This window comes from Aptenodytes patagonicus, chromosome 8 (genome assembly GCF_965638725.1).
Source record: "Aptenodytes patagonicus chromosome 8, bAptPat1.pri.cur, whole genome shotgun sequence".
NCBI lineage: Eukaryota > Metazoa > Chordata > Aves > Sphenisciformes > Spheniscidae > Aptenodytes > Aptenodytes patagonicus.
In genome coordinates, this window is record NC_134956.1 from 24,684,114 (window position 1) to 24,706,932 (window position 22,819).

At 41.2% G+C, this 22,819-nt stretch overlaps 1 protein-coding gene across 3 annotated transcripts in view; it reads right to left on the reverse strand.

Annotated features, from left to right (window-relative positions):
• The window catches only part of RAD18 (RAD18 E3 ubiquitin protein ligase), a 64,244-nt gene that overhangs the window by 14,366 nt on the left and 27,059 nt on the right, over positions 1–22,819 (reverse strand). For all 3 annotated transcript variants that reach the window (XM_076346721.1, XM_076346722.1, XM_076346720.1), the window contains exons 8-11: positions 22,654–22,730; positions 21,896–21,956; positions 14,369–14,503; positions 10,973–11,132 (exon numbers count right to left, since the gene is read on the reverse strand). In XM_076346721.1, coding sequence (XP_076202836.1) covers positions 10,973–11,132; positions 14,369–14,503; positions 21,896–21,956; positions 22,654–22,730 — 433 coding nt within the window. The remainder of the gene's footprint in view (positions 1–10,972; positions 11,133–14,368; positions 14,504–21,895; positions 21,957–22,653; positions 22,731–22,819) is intronic.

Consider the following 22,819-nt stretch of genomic DNA (forward strand, 5'->3'; position numbering starts at 1 on the left):
TTTAAGCTTTTCTTAAATAAATTAATAAATAGCGTGCAACTTTCATAAGGTGGCAGGATTTCTTTCATCTATTACCATTTTGTCTCCTCCCATTGCCTGTTCTTCCCTCTGAAATGAGATTCATCAGATGTTACTGTGGCAATAACTACAGAACCACCAACAGGATTTCATGGGAGAAAAACACCACCAGATTAGATTAGAGAAACCTTTAACACATGCATTTAGTCATAAAGATAAAAAGGAAAAAGATACCAAAAATATACACAAAGCATTGGTGCCATATGGAGAAAATTATTTTGAAACAAAATGGATTTAAAAGTTTTGTGTGCAATTTTACAAATTAAAAGCAGTGACCGCATTTATAGGGAAAAATGTTTTATCCCTGCACCAATTATCAATACCACTGCTTACAATAACTGGAAGAGGAGCAGGCACAGCCCAAACCCCAGCCCCATGCACGACTGCTCGGGTGGAGGCAAGGAAGCCCTGGGCCACAGTCAACGGAAGGAAGAGGGTCACTGTATCTTCCCAATTGCTCCTCAAAGCATGAGCTAAACAGGGCTACATCTTGGTAATGCAATTGTCGGCTGGACCCGTTACAATTAACTGCACTCCTCGGTTACCAAGCTTGCCTCTTCCCACAGCCTGGGCTCAGGCAACCGTCTAAATTTCTTATTTCAGCACCAAATCTAATATGAAATGTTCAAATGAAACACATGGTAAAACACACTGTAAAAACAATGGTGGATGGGGAAAGTTTTGAAGTCCAGCATTTTTTTTACTCTCAAAATTATAAGTCCATCAAAAACTCGTTTTTGGTACACAAACTGGATGCCCGAGGAATGAGTTACCATACTTCTAAATCCTTCCCCGATGTTCCAGTTATATTTAAAAAAAAGAAGGGGGTGGGGGAGAGGACAAGGGGCTATTTGTGTGCTTTTAGTCCCCTAAAATAGAAAAAGAACAGGTTTGATGCCTGAACATGATGTACTTCCTTGCCTTGAAAAATGTAGCATTATTATCATTTATCACCAACTGTGTTTGTCACAGGCAAAACAATGAAAGTGAAAAAATTTGGCTAACACTCAGAACAATAATGGAAGTTGATAATTTGCATGTGTCATTCACAGTCTATGCCTACCACATTATTTTAAAACTGAGCACAAAATGTCCTAGAGTGAGTTACCACCTTAGGCTCTACATGTAGATGTGAACGGCTATCAGCTCGAGAGTAATCAGAGCCCCCCAGCAAACCAAATCAACTCTTATGCTGTAATTGCATCAAGAGACCGAGGATTTACGTACATAACACAAAACCAAGCTGCAGGGTTGTGAACTTTCCAGCTGTAGCTAAAATTGTTTCTTGTTTCAGAATTTCTTCAAACAACCCATTGTTCCAAGCCAGTCACTCAATGAAATAGTTCTCTGCATCTAGTCTCTCTTAAACAACAATTTCTTTTATAAAGACTGAGCAATTGCTTGATTTTGAGTTGAAGTAATTACATACCTTTTTTCCACATGCCGGGGAAAAAAACTGTTTGCAAATTAAAAAAACTCCTTAAATATGCCAGACAGTTGAAAAACAATTATCCAAAAACATTTTCAACTAAGCAAAAGAAATTTTGACCATCAACTGAATTCATATTTTAAAATAATTCTTTTTTTTCCCCCTGAAAAAAACTCCTAAGCTCATCTTATCATTGAATGAATTCACTTAAACTGAAGAAAACAAATTAAATAAAAAAGAAACAGCTACTTCATTATGAATGTTGTTTCTAAGAATTTTAGCCTAGGGAGCCCAAAGAGATCACAGAATTTAGAACAGTTTTGTTCCTTTCTTCAGTATTTTCTGCCTTTTCAATACCCCATAGATATCTACCTATACTGGGGCCAGACAAAGCAAAACACATCGTCAGACTTTATTCAGACTCCAAATGCAAGACAATTTCCCGCAAGAGGTTTTCTGTCCTTTTCTTTAATAAAAGTCATTCTATGCTAAGATTTTACATAGCAGTTCCAGATGAGTAATTTTTTATAGCAAAACCACTGAAGTTCTGAAACCTTACTGCTCAAGATGCAACAGGCTGACAGACAAGGTGACAAGGTGTGAAGAGGTTTCATTTCCTGGACTTGTTCGTGTCTCCAGGTTGAGAAAAGTGCAGCTCCAATGACTCGGGCAATTCCCCAACTCTGCCTCACTTTTCTGCAGGATTAGTTTCTTCTGGGCACTTATAGATAATCAACCAAGAGTAAACTATTCCTTTCTTGACCATCATTTGGATTTGACTCCCCCCGCCCCCCCCCAGCCTTTTTTTTTTTTCTTTCTAAGATAAACACACCACCTCAAAATAGCGAGAAAAAAGCTGACGTAAGTGTGAATAACATGTCTTGTTCTAAAAATGAAAGGAGCAAATGTCTCTTTGAATTTGTTTATTTTAAGGCATATTAAGTTCCTTCTTGGCTTCACGGTGAACAACCAGTGTCCTTTAATCAGTCCATCTTGCTGTGCCTTATGTACTTAGCTCTGGTACATGCATTGTACCTTTTTTCCCCTCAGTGCTGGCATGAGAAATGAGCTATAGGCTGACTCATTTTACCAATGTCATTTGAAGGTGAATGACCAGTCGCAAGAAGTGAGGGAAAATAGTTTTCTCCACTTTACAATCCTGCCTCCACTTTGACCTGCATGTGATAAATATTATGAGCTTGCTGCTGGAGTCGCCGTAAGTCCTGTGTAACATCCAAGATCAATCATTTACAACAAAGTCTTCCCTGGCTTCCCAGTACCCCCTCTTCAAACCACGCACCCCTGGCACCACTGAGCATGGCTTCATCTTCCTGTCCTTGGAGAACAGCAGGTTTGCCAGCCTTGGACCTTGCCCAGGACTCCCCAAGGAGGGCTCTCGTCTATACTAAACCTTACATAGTGAAACGGCTGAACCTGTTTCTCTTGACCCTTTCCAGGCTTTCAGTGGCCTCCTCTGCAGCTCAAGAGCATGCCTTTGAGGCTCTGCCTTCAGAAAAGGAAAAGATCCACTGGATCTATCTTAACTACTTTCCTTGGGAGTCTGGCAACAGCTGGGACATCATGCAGGCTAAAGCACTAGAGAACATTGGTGCACTATCACTTCTGTTTTCAGGGCTTAAAGATGTCCAAACCCCATGGCTCTAGACTAGGGACTCATGTCCTTCTGAATACATGCCATATATAATCACTTTCCCCCATACACATCTGAGGTCATCAGCTGTTACTGTTTGAAATTACTTCTCCAGGGCTCTGTCCACCATGCCTCACAGTTCTCAGCCATTTGTTACAGCTCACAGTTTTTGGAAGAAAGGCATGAATCAACAACATAGCAGAGAAGTATCGTCATCCTTCCACAACAAACTCCTATTTGAGGCCAAAAATCAAAGAGAAAATGCCCCTACCCTAACATTGTAATATACATCATCTCTGAGCCAAAGTAGGTCAAAATTTATTAAGTCAAAAACGTACTAAAGAATTGAAAAAGGCAGTTATTCCCCCGATCAACACATTTTCATATACTTCTCTCATGTGACAGTGATGGCCAGCCTAGGGATCAGGACAAGGCTTTCTTTAAACTCAGACTGAAGCAACTGCCAGGGAAGAGCTTACACAACTTCTTCAGCCATTCCGTCCTGTCAACAGTCTCTTTGACAAACCCATGTCTACCGAGAGGTTTTCAGAGGACTGCTGCCATCCAGTGAACTCCAGACTAACTGAAGCATAGCTCCTTATTTCTACCTCTTCTTCAGCTGATGAACTAAAGCCCAAATTCTGCAAAGCATGTAAACTCAAGAATAAGTGACCAGCTAAATCCAGATCTTAGATCCTGATCAATAGCTCCTAAACTTAATGCCAAAAAGTCCCACCTATTGCCAATGAGGCCCCTTGCTTGGGCACGAATCTCAGCTGGCAGACACTGCAGTCGCTCCGTATATTCCAACGGCAGAGAGATTTATATAAGCTGCAGATATAGCACTTTTCCACCAGGATTTCAAAATTAAGTCACTGTGTTTCAGTGTACACCTTAATATCTCAGATGAGGCCAAATATATATATTGTCTACTGTTGCAAGTCTTTCACTCTAGTCATCAAGAACTGACATTTTCTTCTAACGTGAAGTTTTAAAGAGAAATAATGTTTAAAAAACCTGAATATTATCCCCATTATATAAAATACTTTTAATAGAATATTTCCTCTATGTAGTTCATTAACTGGCTTATCGCTGTCCCACCTAGTTTCTTTTCTGATTTTCCTATTGTTTAAGTAGTTGCATAAAATTTGGCTTCAGTCCCAGAAGGTAAAAGAATGCAATGGGACTATTTATATGGAGCACTAGAGTTCTGTGAAAGCTTTATGTATGACTTCATAGCTTTGAAAAATTATCCTTTAAAAGTCATGGCTTCGCTTTGGTGCTTATCTGTTATGCACATTTTGCTCTCTTGGTGGGATCATCAATTTATTAAAAGATCAAACATGTTTGGGTCAGTGCTATAACCTCCATGCATGGCCTGTATCTTTTTTCCAGCAGGCGTAAAATTTTTATTTTCCTCAATTAAAGTATCAACTTCTGAGTAATATCAGTACATCAGTGATTCTTGTACAATGTATGAATTTCTAATATTGACCAACTGCTCCCTTAGCAAATATTGATATCAGATTGACAAAAGGCAGATGTTCTTATGAAGGAGAAAACATAAGAATCATTAATTTACTTGCAGCATCTTTTTACAGAGCAAACATTTCAACTCTCCGACTTCAAGATTGTTATATTCCATATGCTGCTCAAAATCCTAATTTTCTTTTAATCCATCATAACTTCAGCCCTCCATTTAGAAGTGCTCTCTTCATAAAAACACAGCATGCAGATTTGGACTTCCAAACATATTTCAGGTTTTGACATCTCAATGTGAAAAACATTTACCCTTGTCAAAGGATATCCTCTTATTATCAGAAATAAAATGCAAGCCTCAGAAAAATCATGACTTGGTACAATAGCACAATGCTACTTAAACCCTCAAAATCTAAATCATTCTTTTTTGATTTGTGCTATGTTTATTTCACTACACTGAACAAAACATTAACTCCATGGTAACCAGAGAGTGGCAAAATACACCACTTTCTTTCATGCAGTTTATATGACTATACCTATTTTTTACAATCTCTGAAAAATCTTGCCATAATTCAGGTCCATTTTAATTACCAGAAATGCATCAGCAGCGTACTGGGAGTATGAGCCACGGTTCAACATTCACCTGGCACTTTTATACCTACCTGATTCCTGGCAAACCGAAAGAGAGAGGCAAGAAACCCGTAGTCCAAAGCTACTCTGTAGACCTGGCAGAACCTGACATGCCTCAAAGGGCCAAACTAAGACCTGGGTATTGCACTGGGATATCAGACCTGCTGTTTTTTCAGAGTAGCTATCAGGAACAGAAACAGGAAAGACAAAAAGCATGTTTAATTGTTTTTCATAAGCGTTCCCCCACATCAGTATTTGGAGAGGGGTGATCCCTGTAACCTTTGTTTGTTTCCCAGAAAACACAGAAAAACGCACCAGAGTGTTCTTCAGAAAGGTACGGTTTGGCATGAGGAACACTGTGGTCAGACAAGAGGGGCCTTCCATGCATCACAAGGCATCACGTGTCACTTCAGCTAAGCTTTCACTGTAGTATTATTGCTGTTTTCACCTTTTTGAGCAGAGTATAAAAACAGGGGTTTGGATGTATAGGATAAGAATCTACAATGTGTAATGCTCTATGGCACACTCCAGAGCTGAGCTGCCAAGCAGCTGAGTTGAATACACAGTATAACCCGGGGGGGGGGGCGACAACAGGGTGGGGGGGGTGACGGGGGGGGACTGGGACCAAAAAAAAAAAAAAAAAAAAAAAACACCACACAAAACCAAAACAATGCACCACTTCGTAGAACCTCTTGACCAGTGCAGTAGCTAGCTTTTAAAGGTTAAGCAAACTGCCCTATATTCAAAGAAAAACAAATAAAAAACATACTACACATACAAACCAGGGTATATGCACAAAGTAGGAAAGTTAAGAGAAAATCCCAGAGAGATTCTGAAAAAACAATTCTGTGCAGACTCTAGTAATTCTGTTCCTGTTCCACAGGAGCTGAATTTAAGAGTAAACCACAGGGAGCTATTAAGCATGGTTTTTTTAAAAGAAGGTCCAAATATCTGTGATGCATACCGACTGATCTGTACAACTGAGAGATTCCATGTTTGATTCAAGAAGTCTATGGAAATATTTCATTTGGAGAGAGTGAATGCATAAAAAGAAGGAATAAACAACTCTGCCTTGAGCTAGACATAATGCAAACAAATGCACACTTTCCAACAAAATCTGCCAACTTGGTTCATGAAAGCACATTCAGATCGTTAGTAACTGCCACAGGCTAATATCCTTTAGCAAACATTCTTGCAGTCTCTTAGACACACTTTCATCCAGACTTTAAGTTGATACACGCAAGCCTGCAGACAGAAAAAGGTAAAGAATAAAAGTTTAACTTTGATGTCAAAGGCCACACGGAGAATCATTCATAACGTCATTCACACACCAAATTGGCAGCGAAATAGAGATTTAATGATACTTGGATAAGCTAATACAAGCCCTTTCTACCTCCCAAGAACTTACTCTGTAAGATTAAAATTCCAAATTTTCTAAGGTCCTTAATGCCAAAAGGTTAATTTGCAATCAAAAAAAATTGGGAAAATAGGGAAGAACAGGAACACCTCATTTAAAATTCTGGATGAAGAGCCAAGCTGAAGGCATTTATTTTGTGGAACTAAAATAACAATCAGAGCTCTAGGGCAACCGCAACAGCAGGCACAGTGAGGATGAAGCAGCTCCATCTCATCTATCATCTGTGCACCCGTCAAACGTGGTATTACATACAAATCTGCAAGAGTTGGCCTTGCATTAGCCCCGGAGGAGAGCTTCTGCCTGGGTTCCTGCCTGCCACTGTTACACAAACCAAACGTCAGGTTCCTGCTGCCGCGCGCTTCCCCAGAACTGCCTGTCAGCAGCAGAGCAGCCAGGGCCCAAGCCACAAACTGGAAAGCTGAGGCTTCAGGCACATAAAACCAGTCTCTCGAACAAAGCCACAGGGCCAGTTTCTTCCCTTCTAAGTGAGCACTGAAGAGTTGTTTTCCCTCGCCCATTTCATCTTTCAGTACAGATCCCAAGTGGAGCAGCTTCAAGAAGAAGAGACTGTCACAACCAGAACAGTGCAAGCCTGCAAGGGCCTTTTAGGGAGTACATCTCCCCCTCCAGTTTAGGGCTTAGTTCTTGGCCCATTTCTAAAACGGCTTCTGTGCTTAAAATCAGGAGGGCTCTGGCTGTGAATCGCAAGGCAACACTGCTAAGCCAGGCACCTGCACACTGCCAAGGGCAGACCTCAAAAGACACTCTGACCTGTGGTGTCCACTGCTAAGTCCTTACGACTCACCGCTCAGCATGCTGCTTCACACAAAGCTAATTCTGAAGCCCTTAATTCTTCTTAATTCTTCTAAGATTTAAGAGGAAAGGCTGACAGAGCTGAGACTGTTTAGCTTTCAGAAGAGAAGGCTCAAGGGGATCTTACCAATATTTAGCAACACCTGATGGGAGGGAGCGAAGACAACAGTCTATTCGCAGCGGTATCCAGTGACAGAACAAGAGACAACGGGCACAAACTGAAACACAGGAAAATTCCCTCAAAACATAAGAAGCAGCCTTTATACTGTGGGGGTGGTCAAACACTGCAGCAGGTTGCCCAGAGAGGGTATGGAGTCTCCATCCCTGGAGATATTAAAACCCAGCTGCACAAGGTCCTGGGCAGCCCGCTCCAGCTGACCCTGCTCTGTGCACGGTTGGACTAGACGATCTCCAGAGGGTCGCCCGCCTCTGTGATTCAGTGTGTCCTACTGAGATAGGTGGATTCTGCTTGGAAGACCACAGACCTGAAAATCAGACACTCAAATATCGGGTATTACAACGTGCAAGTCTCTTCATGAGTCCAGGGCACTGGACCCTATTTTAAAAGTGAAGAAATTACAGAGATAACAATTACCTGCATCACAGGGAAGGACAAACTATCATAATTTGCACGACATCCTGAGAAACTTAGATAAAGCTAGTACATCAGTAATCTTAATAGGTTTGTTACACATTAAACAGCAAATACAATGATATGCCACGTTTATCAATTTTACAGTAACAATTCAGACAGAAAGACACATTACACCAAAGAGGGGAAAGGCCACCGGGAGGGGAACATCTTTATTGGTATGTAACACAAGTTTGAAGCCAAACAAAAATGTAATGATGTTTTGAAACAGCAACAAAGACCCTTTCTGCCTCCATATAAGTGATCTGCCCAGCCAGCATATTGCTGTTTACAGACAAATATTTACTATATGCTCCCATTTAGTTCAAGTAAATGAAAACAGGCAGCAAAACCTGATCATATAAAACAAAGACATTTAACATTTGATGCTCTCTAATCCCCCAAGTTGATCTCCTCTTTCCTATGTCTTCCTAGGCTTTCATTCACCGTTTAATATTTACCCCTGTGAAAGGCAACATCTTTAATGCCCATGCTGCCTTTTAAAAACTCTTTGTGAACCAAAAATGAATTTAGAAAAATTTGTTTCTGTTACACTTTTCAACAACTAAATTGTTCTTTTAATAAACGATGATGAAGCCAAGCACTATATTATTCTTAATATTTGCAGAACAAGGAGGAAGGGGAACATAATATGGGCGTAATGGGTGGGAAATTAAGAAATGTTACTCCTAGCTCAGTTGTTGACCTTCAGCTACTTCCTCTGATTATCTCCCACTTCTAAACATAGGAAACCTTTTTCTTCCTGGTGATGCAGACCTGCAAAAGGTGCCTTCTCCTCTCATTTCTGTTATCAACAAGATAGCAAGATTATTATCAAGACTAGCTTTCTTACTTTTAGACACATATCAAAAAACGGTTATTTGGTATTTGTTTTCAATGACTTTTTTCCCTTTCCTCCAGAAACTGGGGCCACAGCAACCAGTATTGCAAAAGGATGTTTATCTAAGTATTCATTGTCATCATCTTTGACAACTGATGCAGTAGTAGATAGCAAATTATGATCTATGAAGTAAATGTCTTAAACAGAGATAAACACTACCTTCAAACACTAGATTGATCTTATCAGCAATAACAGCTGAGTCTCCAATAAAATTACCACTGAACTATCAAAAGCATAAAATCTTACACTATTTATAAAGCCTTCCTTGATCCTTCATTTTCTGAAACCAAATAAGGCAATTTCAGGAAGCAAAACTAAATGCATGAAGAAAGAAAAGTGAATGGCTGTCAGGACTTCAAGGTTCAGTGGCATTCTACCACTGACTGCAAATAATGGGTCAATTTAAACCCTATTTCTTACAGCAATACTCAACTTAAAGAACTATTAAAAGACTTAGGTTATATCAATTTTTGGACCTCTCTAAATAAAAGCTCAAACAGAAGGGAAGATGATGCAGTGGAACAGAAACACCAAACGTTCTCCTGGTTCCACAGACATTCCACTCACTGTTTCTGTATCATAGAATCATTAAGGTTGGAAAAGACCTCTAAGATCATCGAGTCCAACCATCGACCCAACACCACCATGCCCACTAAACCATGTCCCTAAGCGCCACATCTACACGTCTTTTAAATACCTCCAGGGATGGGGACTCCACCACTTCCCTGGGCAGCCTGTTCCAATGTTTCACCACTCTTTCAGTAAAGACATTTTTCCTCACATCCAATCTAAACCTCCCCTGCCGCAACTTGAGGCCATTTCCCCTCGTCCTATCGCTTGTTACTTGGGAGAAGAGACTGACCCCCACCTCGCTACAACCTCCTTTCAGGGAGTTGTAGAGAGCGATGAGGTCTCCCCTCAGCCTCCTCTTCTCCAGGCTAAAACAACCCCAGTTCCCTCAGCCGCTCCTCATAAGACTTGTTCTCCAGACCCCTCACCAGCCTCGTTGCCCTTCTCTGGACACGCTCCAGCACCTCAACGTCCTTCTTGTAGTGAGGGGCCCAAAACTGAACACAGTATTTGAGGTGCGGCCTCACCAGTGCCGAGTACAGGGGCACGATCACTTCCCTACTCCTGCTGGCCACACTATTTCTGATACAGGCCAGGATGCCATTGGCCTTCTTGGCCGCCTGGGCACACTGCTGGCTCATGTTCAGCCGGCTGTCAACCAGCACCCCCAGGTCCTTTTCTGCCAGGCAGCTTTCCAGCCACTCTTCCCCAAGCCTGTAGCGCTGCATGGGGTTGTTGTGACCCAAGTGCAGGACCCGGCACTTGGCCTTGTTGAACCACATACAGCTGGCCTCGGCCCATCGATCCAGCCTGTCCAGGTCCCTCTGCAGAGCCTTCCTACCCTCGAGCAGATCAACACTCCCGCCCAACTTGGTGTCGTCTGCAAACTGACTGAGGGTGCACTCGATCCCCTCATCCAGATCATTGATAAAGATATTGAACAAGACCGGCCCCAGTACTGAGCCCTGGGGAACACCGCTCATGACCGGCCGCCAACTGGATGTAACTCCATTCACCACAACTCTCTGGGCCCGGCCGTCCAGCCAGTTTTTGACCCAGCGCAGAGTACACCTGTCTAAGCCGTGAGCCGCCAGCTTCTCTAGGAGTTCAAAATGTTCAAAAGGAACATTTACACAATCATCCCTCTATAAAGTCATTACAAAACTATTAAGTGAATTCTGAATGTATTTCAGCTCCATCCCTCAAGCAGCTGAACAGCCAGAAACATGGAGGACAGTGAATCAGTAACTACAGCTTAGGAACCCCTCTCCTATGAAGTAGGATACATATATTGCTCAGGGTTACTGGCAAAGTTTTTCCATGTTTGGTCTAATCTAGTACAAACCAGGGAGAAGAGACTCTTCTTCACTGACCTGCTTGTTGATCCAGATGACAGTGAAAATGCCGGAGAGACTGATCTCTGGCCTTCCTCCAAGGAAGGAGATTCACTTCTTCTGCCATCAGGAGTTTCTGTTTTGAGTATCTGGGCTTTTCCAAGGACACACATAGCTGTGTGATGCTCTTCCCTACGTTCTACCAAGAAGAAAGGCAGAGATTAGCAAGAATGACAAAGCAAAATGATACTGTTTAAATTTTTGCAGCCTGGAGATAGATTTTAAGAAAAAACAAAGTTATAAATATTTAAATACCAACGCCTCATTCCCACTTACTTGCTTCCCAAAACTCTCACAGTTTCAAAGTTTAATTTCTTTTCCTGCATAGTAAAAAAAAACCACACCCTCCAAGAATCAGAGACTGAAACAGAAATGTTTCATTGGTGTGAGTTTCAAACACAACAAGGAGAGAAATAAAGGGTAACGATATTTGTCACATTTCGTAAGATGAAACTTTATTTCCAGACATTAGCAAACACCTAATGGGACAGCGCTGTTCTCTGCTTCTTGCTACCAATTCACTTCGTCCCCTGCATGACACCGCTTGACAGCTTTAAAGTTTTACAGATCAAGTTACTGGCTTGTTTTCAATAAGAGAAGCATTACCGTTTATTTCCTTATGCATCTAAGACAGTGTCAATCTAGATAATTGACGTTTCCATTTTTTAATAGGAAAAACTAGACAACACATACCAGACAAATTGTAAAACCAGTCCATTATTTTTGTGTCAAGTGTTTTTATCTATAAAAAGATGAACAGTTCTCTGAAAAGATACCTTCTACCACTCAAAGAGAAAGCAAATACGGAGTAGAAAGTATGGTATGTAGAGATAAACTACTCTTATGCCATACCCACAAATATTTTCGAATGAGTTATTTAACTAGAAAGTTGCATGGGACATTAAAACCATACTGAGACTCGTCTCATTAATAATCCTTATCATGGCCATTCACAGAAGCGTTCTGTCCACCCTCATGAACCAAGCTATATTCCTGCTCAAACCACTTGACTTTTCTACCCCTCCAGAAATGATTTTGACAGAAATGGCCAAACAGAACTGTAATTAGAGTGTGGAAGAGCTATACAATCTTTGAATTCGGCTACAGTTTGCCCTTTCCCTTCCGCTAAAATGTATAATTAAATATCAGGAGCATATTTTTCTCTGTTGAAAACAACCGGCAGATTACAGTGAGTCAGTTGTCCAACTAATGAAACATAACTCTGACATTAGCAGGTTAAAAATAGCAAAGGCCCTGTGCAGTAAGGCAACCCAGAAGAGGTGTATCACAAATATTTAACAAATTCTTATAGTGCTTCCCCTTAGGCAAAGCAAAAACCTATGTTTAAAAGTTATAAAATATAAAGACTGGAATTCGAACATTTTCAGTTTAAAGATGCAAAACAAGATGATGTAAATCAGAAAGGGATGATTAAAACATCACCAAAAACAGAGCGAGATTTTCAGAGGTTTAAGTTACATCAATCAATACTACAGTAGAGAGCAATGGGAGATATGAAGGGTTTAAAAAGAAAAAAGAGAAATATGAAAAGTATGTTTTAATTCTGTACAATTCTACTACTTCCATGAGAATCCAAATAAAGCAGGTAAGGAATGCATACAAAGCCTTTGCTCTTCTCAGCAGTTAAGCTTTCAAATGGCAAGTCATCAGACCACTGCTGGTTTTCTTCCTTTCACGTATTATAATTTCCAGTTTAATAAAAAGGTAATTGCTGTTAATAAGGAACACTGAGGAAACAAGCTTTAGGCATTTGTTCCTTCACCCATAAATCTTTTTGTTTTGTTTTTTAAATGGTTTACAAACAGTCAGCCGGGTGCAGCTGTTTGGCATAAAACTAGAAACTGAATTTTCAGAGATTATTGAACGCTCAGTGCACGAAAAGCGTAATGAATATTTTGCAGGTTTGTCAGAACCAGACGAGGTGGTATCATGTACTTAAGTCAACACGATAGAGGTTGATAGACCTGATATAAGTTATTTCCTACCTGAGCACTCTTTTGGAAAAACTATATGACCTTACTTCAGCTTCTCAAAGTCTGCAGTTCAGTGCACAAAGAAGCAGCTTACACAGAAGATAGAAACCCAGTAATTCACAGTAGCCGATCTCTCCACAGAGCATAGCTAGAAATTAATATTTCAAAGTCTGTGATCCCATTACCTAAGAACACATTGCTTCTGTCTCTGCTATAGAAAAGGAACATCATTGTAAATTATGCAAACAAGATAAACTTTATCCTTGAGATTCCTTAATTTTTACCCTTCACATGGAAAGGATCATGCATTGCACCAAGGTCTGCATGAAGGGTAAGGATAAAATTCATACTATTATATCAGTATTTTCATTTATTTTTATTCTTGAGAGCTCTGCTAGAGGAGACAGCTGAAGATTAGTTCAGCTCAACTCAAGAGAGCAGGGATTTGTGAGAGCTGATGCAAACTAAACTGCCATATTTTCCCAAGGATACAGACAACAGCGCATCCAGTTCTGGTCAGTGGAATTCTCTCCAAAATTCAGTATCTTGAATAGATTATAACTCCACAAGTTATATTAGGTTGAGGAATGCTCTTCTAAATCACACATTCAAAGATATATGTACGCTGCCAAAGCAACCAGTAACACAAAACAAATGAGACTGAACAAGCCTATAGGGAACAAGTTAAAAGCACACATGGGTATTTCTTTGATTTTGTGGGTAGTGAGGATAACAAACATAATGCTGGATGTTGTTCCTAACTCAAAGAACTGAGTAACTGCAGTTGTGCCTTCCCACTTCTCACTATGTTGAAGTATATAAACACAAAATGAAGCAAATTAAAAAGAGAGAGGCAACATACTGAATAAACAGTCTGAAAGAAGCCAAAGTATTTTATTGCTTCAACAACAAATAAATACTTGTTCCAATCCACACAAACGTCTTTGCAGTTCCCAATTACTGATTCCCTGTCATATTAATGATACAGAAAAGCTGAAACCCAGCAAGCAATACCCATGATCACCTTCATTTCAAAGATGCAGATTGTCACATGCCCCCTCTCAGCAACTTCAGTAGATTTGGATTGGAACCTAAGAACCCATTTCAACCAGCGAATTAAAATATGCACCTAAATAAAGCATATCTATACACAATCCCACTAAAATCAAACAAATCATATATTGATTACGGGTTGTGCTTATGTATCACACTAAAATCAATGGCAGTCAATCTTTTTAGGGTCTGTTTGATTTTTATGCTTTTTTTCCCCCTTAAGGACTGTAGGAGAAGAACAGTGGGAGGAAAAGAACATTTCTTTGGGAAACCCCCCACTTATTAGTGTGGATCAAAGAGGGGGACTACATTAAATGACATTACTAACCTGTGGCCGCTGGCAATTCTTTGACAGTGACGACTTCTTTGTTTTGAGCACTTTCTGTTTTCCTCTTACCGCTTTTCTTCCAACGGTTATTTACTTGATCCACCAAAAATTGAAATTCACTTCTGTGTTTGTTTCCTGAAATATAACAGTGCGTTACTGATCATTGCCACAGGACTCTTAAGGTACGCCATAAAAAGTGAAAGGGATGTGAACAGAAATAAACACAAAATACTGAATTAAAAATGTTTTTGTTACAGCAAATGAAAACCAACTCATCATCACTGCAATATGTTCCATATTCTATTAATGACCTAAATCTGTGTCTGTGCTTTTACAGAGTTACCCAGTAGTCAAGAACACTTGCACAGATGAAAACTTAATTTTTGCACAGAACAACTGTGTTTGTTTCTTCTTTATATTATCTTTTTTTCCCCTAAACTTAAGAATTGCAATTACCATTGTGACAACATTAATACTGTAGTCACAGCACCAAGCCTGTCAGAGTTCAAGGAGCATCTGGACGATGCTCTTAGTCATATGGTTTAGTTCTTGGTAGTCCTGCGAGGAGCACTCTGCTAGAGAGAAAGAGTAAAATCTCACAACTACTCTGCAAATTGCTTTAAAGTTGCTTTGGGTTTTTTCCCCCGTTTCTGCAAGCAATGTCAAAAGCCTTTGTGTCACGCTTATTACACTGTTTTGATTCAGATCCTCTAAATCACAGTTAATTGCTCTTTGGCATACTCTTTGCACTTTCAGTCACTTAGTATGTTTTAAGCAATCCTCTGGTATTCAGTCAAAGAAATGTTGTTTTTTAATCTAGATACTTCAAATTCTTTACCCAGAGGCTGGGAAAATATCCGGTCTCCTCAGACAGATGATGCGGATTACCTAACGCTCGCTGGGCATGAAGGGAACATGTCGTTTTCCCTACAGAATGCACCAACTTCTACTGAAACAGCGTATTTGACTGTAGCTACCCACAGCTAGTATAACATGAAAGTCTCAGTCCATACGCATGGCTTTATATTGATACGTTACAGTGAAGGCAGCAAACATGAATTTCCTTTATTTGGAAGGACTTTCAACAAAAAGTCACTCTGAGAAACAGATTTGTTCTTCTGAGACAAAGAAAGTATTTCAGCTAAAACCTTTAGCCTAATTTTTAGCCTACGGAAAAAGCATTCAAAATGTTTTCCACGTCAGAGGCAGGAAGGGCCGATGTGCATCCAAAATGTCCTTGGGGCAAAGCAACTGTTTGTAACTGCAGGAGAGGGTGAAGCACACACGACCCTTCCTCTGGGCTCTGTACTGCCTCTCCCAACAGTGTCCGGACAACCAGCTTGGGGAGACTTCAGAGGTCCAACACGCAATAAAACCCCAGCTCCCAGCCAGAGTATTTTCCAATCCACCCTTGCAGGGAGCAGGGCTGCGCAGCGGCAGGGGACCACCACGCTCCCTCCTCCACTGACAGCAGAAGGCTGGCAGCACACGCACACCATCTCCAAGGAAAGTTTCCCAGCAATCGCAATATAGCGATGGACTAAATAAAGCAGCTCCTGAGAAAAGAGTACACCTTGTCTTACACACACCACTGCGCACACGCAGTCTTTTTTCTTTCTTTGCACACAGAGAACTGAATGTTGTTTAAAGTCTCTGTTCTGTAAAAGCCACACACACGCTGACAAAGTTACACTTGCAGGAAAGACTAAGATAAAACCCAGTAGAGAGGATGGGAAGAAGGTGATCAGGAATCCGGGAATCCTCAGGACAAACAAGAGATGAGGGCTAGCGATGGGCAAACTGGGCCACTGGCCACCCAGCCAGCTGGCGCTGCAGACCTGGCCCGTCCCGCCGCGCGTGGCCAGCCCGCCCCAGCAGCCCCTTGCAGTGGGGCTGCACACACAAGCTTCACACACTAGTGCTGAGAGCAATGTCTAACTCATGACAGCAAAGCAAATGTCCCGGTGAATTGGGGTGGTTAGAAATCAACTTCGAGCCCAGCTGAAACAAAAAACTCCCTCATAACTTTTCTGTTTTGTTTGTTTGCTTTTGTTTTCTTTTTTCAAATCAGTCTCTCAACTACCTTCCTTTTCCTCCACAGGGTAGGGAGAGGCAGGAACAACCCTGACTTTCAGGGGTGCCTGCAGCGCAGGCACTCCCCCGGTTTCCAACCCACATCTCCCCATCACCCCACGCTCCTCTGTGTGCGCCGGCGGTTCTCCGTCTTCTTCCCTTCCTGCTCCCCACACTCCCCCATCCCTCCCGGTCCTGGCTCGACAGTGGGGTCCGGCTTCCCCCACAAACAGCCCTGACCTCCTCCTCGACCACGACACATTTTCTCACAGCACCGCTTGGCCTCAGCATCCTGCTCGGCATGGCCAGGGCACCCGACACCAGCCCAGGGCACGTGCAGCGGTGGAGATGGGGTGGTCCACCTCGAGGAGCAGACAGCCCTTGCCGAGCGCTGCATGGGGTATGGCATGTTTAAATAATCGCTGCACCTAACACAGATCTGTGTCCTGCTGCGGTAACAGGAGAAGGGAAGAACCAAGATAAAATCGTATCAAGTTCTGCCCCACAGAAGGAAACAGATTTAAAACCAATTCCCTCTCCCTGCGTAGCTGAAAACGCCAGATAAGGTCAACAACTCCTTTAATAAAAAGAAAGTTCTTGTCCCAGATGCTTGTGTTAGAGCCACTGCACATTCATTACGTAATTCCTTTAGCGCTTCAGTTTTTCCAGTATTACTATTTTTTGTTGTTTTGTTTTATGGTGTAGCTACAAAGCTTTTCAAGTAAGAGAGAAATGTCCTGGCAAAGCAAGGCACTATTCAGATACACTGTAAATCACCACTGTGCTGAAACAACATATTTCATAAACACACATTTCATAAAACTACAGGCATTTCAATAATAAAACAACTGCAGATATAATTACAAATATTTAAAACACAAAACATAAATCAGTAAGCCTCTGAATAACATTGCAAATTAAAAGATTTATAAAAAGAAAGAGCAACAGAATAAAACTTTTTTGAACAAACGTATTTCTTTTCCTGTAGTTTTTTTTAAGTCTTTGAATAGAGGGCTGACCATGAAAAAAAAAGCAGAATGAGGTTCACACCGGGTTGAGGGTGCCACTGAGTTCCCGAGGAGCAGACGGAAGCTACTGCAGGGGACAGCGTACTTAATTGCACCTTCCAGGCAGACTCTGGCGGCTGCTCAAGCAGAGCTTCCAGCTAGCGTATAAACCAGCCTCAGGTTCATCAAGCCAAACTATTAATTGGTATTTCAAAAAACACTTCACACACAAAAAAAAGCAGAAAATACCAACAGTGTAATTTGCAATTTGCCAAGAGCATAGGAAATGGTAAAGAAGATTTAAAAAAAATGGTTTTATGACAGCTGTTTTATCTTGCTTTTCAACAAGGCTGTTACATAGCCCCACTGTGTTGTGTGTTTCATATAGAAATACAGAACAAAGAGTGTATGGTTGGGTTTTTTTATTCAGAACTTATGCCAGAGTTAATTAATTCATTTATTCAGCTGTGAATTAGGGACCTAGGGTGCAAATGTTGTAAATTAAAAGGAAAAAAACCTTCATTGTATAATAAAGCTTTTTAAAGTCCACATGTGCTACAGTGAAAAAAAAGGCATTTGATAAAAGTTCTTTTAATCTCTAACTGTCCTCTAATTTTAATGTACAATTCTTTTTTCATGCTTATGATTTCTTTCCTATTGCTTTTATGAGAAATAATTTGCTGACACTAGTTAACATTTACCTCTTTGGTCATCACTTTTTATTAATTTTAAAACCATATGTTCCCATTAAAATATTTTTCTATCTTCTCTTTTTTCCTTTTTTTTTTTTTTTTTTAAAAAAAACCCAACTTTTAAATGTTCAATTAAGCTGCCTGAGGCTAATTTATTCACTTGGCAGTCTTGGTAATTTTGAAACCATATCCTTTTAACAATATAAACTCAATAAAATACCTGGTTTTGGAAAATTAAGATGGCACTTCATATCTTCTTGTTCTAAAACGTGTACAACAGAGCAAGAAAATAAAAGGAAGGACCGGCAACGCCAGTCCCCCGTGGCCACTGCCAGCAGCGCACAGCAGCCTGGAGCAGAACCGGCTGACTGTTTCCACACCCCACCCCAGCCGTGCAATACAACTGTTTGCAAGGTTGCAACGTGAAAGCAACCAGGGATCCAGTTTTACAAGGGATCGGTGCACATCCAAAATCTGAAAAAATCGAGTTAAGTGGGTTTCTAGCATAGGATCAGTTCTCTGGTGACAGCACCGCCCTACAAAGAGCTGTGCGGGCACCGCACCGGAGCAGCACGTCCCCTCAGCAGCTCCTTCGCTCCTGGGTTATGCCATGCCAGCCCTGCCACCCCCAAACGTTCCCCGTCTGCGGGGAGAAGGATCGATGTGAACTCACAGCTGACTGTGAATCGGGTCCCTTCCTCGGACAGCTTTTTTTCAGACTCACCTCCCACGTTTAGCAGAACACTAACGAGCAGAGCACTAACGGCTAGTTACAAGGCATTTGCTCTGCTCTGGGGGCCCTCCTGAATTCACTGAACTTTGGGTTTGTTCTTTACTGAGCTACCAAAGTCTTGTGAGGAAAAACACCTAATTTGGGATTAATACTTTTAAAATTATTTTACCTTTTTTCCCCCCTGCGTTGTATTGCTAGAGATTTCTGCATGGCAGGAGAGTAATTATTAACCAGTTACTTGGAATTAGAGGAGAATGCTTAAGATTCAAAACCACAAACAGTGCATGTACACTTAAAAAAATATTCTCAGGAACAGCAACAAAAAGCAAGGGAAAAATTTGCTAAAGATTTAGGCCCTTATTTAGCCTTCACAGAAATCCAACTAAAATCAACAAGGCTAAATCTAGCTGCATTATGGAATAATTTATATGCCTGAAGCAACGCAAGGAAACACAGGAAATACGACCATATTGCAGATTTAAATACACCCTTAAGTGTAAGCAGAACAAGTTGTCCCTTCATTGCTTTGCTCCTCTGCGGCCGAAAGCAGAGAAGTTTAATGTTGATTGAATATTGCTTTAGCGTTACATGGCTAACTACCGTGTTTGAGTGTGCAAGCAGAGCGCAGGTGAAGTGACATGAGCGGGAAACAACAGGAAAGAATTTGTGAATAATAAAATAACCACTAGGGACCCTAAGTACAAAGTAATGCTTTATGTGTACAAACACACAAAGAAGGGTCAGGAAATTATCTGTAAAAATCAGTTTACATTAGCCATTTCTGTACTAAATTACTACAACAGGATGCAAGTCCTGCAATCTTTAACTCTCACAAGAACGTCTGCGTTTAAACTAACCATAAAGATGGTTAGGTGGTTCCACGGAGAGAGGAAACACTGTTCTCAAGTTTAAGCACACAGTAAGGAGAAACACAGTTTAAAATACTGTGCTTTCCCAGGGTCAAGTTAAACAGGAATCAGTTCTCGGCGGGGGCGGGAGGAACAAACCAAAAAAAACTCCACCACCCCCCAAAACCCCACCACAAAATTGTATCATTGAACTACAGCTCTCCCCGTGATATTTTTCTTATTTTTTGTCTCTTCTCTTCTTTCCCTTAAATATTTATTCCAGTTACACTTCCCGAAACAAATGCTGTTATTCTGTCAGGGCAGAAGCAGGTTTAATAACCAACACAGGCACTGGTCTCTTGCACAAACAGAGGGGACTCAGTGTAAAAAAATGAAACAAACAGCAACAATAAAACCAGAAAAAAAATCACCCAGTTTGCACTGAATCCCAGTTGCCTGCACAGGACGGAGGGGAAGAGGTCAACCAAATGAGCAGAGTATTCTTTTTAAAAGATCGCTTCAAAATCACAGGGGATTTTGTCCTCCACTGGACAGGAGGGGAAAGTAGAAAAGGATGCAGGGAGGAGACAGGAACACGCAAGTGCTTGCGGAGAGGGGTATGAAGGAAAGGAGCGAATGTGAGGAGCACTGTGAAACCCTGGATGATTTGAGAATCACACTATACAAATAAAATATGGAAAAAGCATTTTTGGCTGAGTTTAGGGCCACTTTGACAACTGTAGAAGTGGAAAAAACACACAGTTGAAGACACATGCAGCCATAAAGTATTTTAGAAATGCCATATTAAATATAAACTACCATGGCTACATTGCTTGTCAGTTAATGTCACTCTGCACTGGACAGCAAACCTAGAAAAATAAGGTATAGAAAGAGTAAATTTATACACACTTATCTGCTACAGGATGAGTTAGAAGACTTGGGAAGACCAACCATCACCCAGAATACAGGCACATTTTAAATAAAGCCAATGTCCGACCACTAAGAGTTGTAGGGGAGGAGGGAATATCTGAGTAATGGGAAAAGCCAGTATCTGTGTTACTGGGTATACTGGTGAGCGCAGGGCCAAGACAGCCAGCATTCACCCCATCTTGCCAGCTCAGCACACTCCTTGTCGGCAGGGATGCCTCCCTCTGGAGTGGCCCAGCTATGCCTGAGCCAGGCTGGTGCTCCTGGAGGGCTCACAGCCAGCAGAGCTGCCTGCAGAGCAGAAGTCATACAGTGCCCAGAATCTCAAAAAAAAGGGAGAAAACAGTATCAAACCAGAAGCTGAGAAAATTCTGTATGTATAAAACCACTCAGGAGCGCATGCCATTGTTCACAGGGACACAACAGTAGGTAACAAGCTTTTTTTTTTTTTTTAAACAATCAGTGAGTGACTTAATACACACAGGTTCATATGCTGCAAGCCCAAGTCTTAACAAAGTATAGAGCTGGCAAAATAATTAACCAATTTACATGAACCTCTGAGTAATTCAGATTACTCTCAGAGAACGTGCCAAAAAATCTGGAGCAAGGAAGGGTGAAATCTCACAAGCAAAGCACAATCAGCTTTCACTGCAGTCACAACTGCTCTTCTGTTCTACAAAACCGGCATCATAAGAATTGCACAGAGAGTCTTACACAGAGTGGGACACTGAAACAGAGCTCCCCCTCCATGTGACAGCCAGCAGCCCAGGCAGCTCGACGGGATACAGCCGGCATGCACGCCCAGCACTGCTGGGGTCTCAGGGAGTCTGGAGAAGTTCTGCTTATTTCTGCCTGAGGGTTCCCAGTGAAACCGTACAACTACGCATAGCACATCCAGTGCAGGAGACATAAAAACTCTACTTTGCTGTTCTTTATGTCCAACAAACATAGGCCCATTAAGAAGGTAAATAGAAAGTGCATAAATGGAGGTGTGCTAAGGAGGCAATCAGCTTCCATCTCAATCTTATCCAGCCCTGGCAGTGAGTTTTGTCAAACGTCACTACTTAACAGAGACTGAGTTTCAAAGAGGAAGTTTCAGCCCAAACAGAGAACTTCCAGCTTTGATTTATTAAATGGGGGATGGGGGAAGCACACACACATGAAAAGCATCACTTTTGTGTGTATATTTTAGTACAAAGGAAAAGAAGGTGAATTTAAAAGCAAAGTGAAACTTGCATATTACTTACGATAATCAGTGTGGATCTCGTCTATTTCTTCCTCTGTCTGGTCCTTTGTGAAGGTCAAGCTCTACAGAAATCACACAAATGTTTATTTACAGAAACAAAAAGATGATAAAGCTGCATACTTTAAAACTAGAGACTTAAAACTGGAAGAAGGATCAGCTCTCTGTTTTTCACCCACCAGCTCTTACCATCTCATCCGCAGACAGTAATATATAAAGCACATATACATGCTGTCTTGCTTTGCTTTCGCAAAGTCAACAGGACTAAGCCAAGCCACCCCATATAACACCCATGTGTGCACCATAAAATATTTCTTAATACTGTGCAACAAACATGCTCCAAAAGTCACAAAAGTATCATATGTCATGGGAAAAGAACAGGCACTATTGCTGTTACGGAAGCAAGGAATTTGCTAGCTAAATCCTAGAGTATTCTAGGAAGCACAATATTCCCCACACTGCCATGGAGGGTCAAAATCCTCCAATATGACCAAGGGGAACATTTCTCAAGGATTTTTACTGCAATCAAAAAAATGCTCCCACTTAAATGGTTTGGGCATAGAAACATCAGCAGTACACGAAGAACTGCCCATGACAAATGAGTGGTATGAGAAAATCATGTTGATTATAAGATGGTATATGCAAATTCCAACATGCAACCTGGGAATTCTCATAATAAAATGATAAGCAAACATGTTCAGTGCCCACTCTGCAATTTCTCCTAGGCCGCCCCCTCTTTGAGAACAAAGATACTTAGCTTACATTTTCACTGGTTTTATTAAATTCAAGCTGAACCCGAATCTTCTCATTCTTTTCCAGCTCTTTAACAACCTCTGCAACTGTTTGAAAATACAAGACAGGGATCACTAAAACAGGAGCTGTTAAATAAAAAAAGATGTAACAGCACTGAAAGAAACTACCATGAATT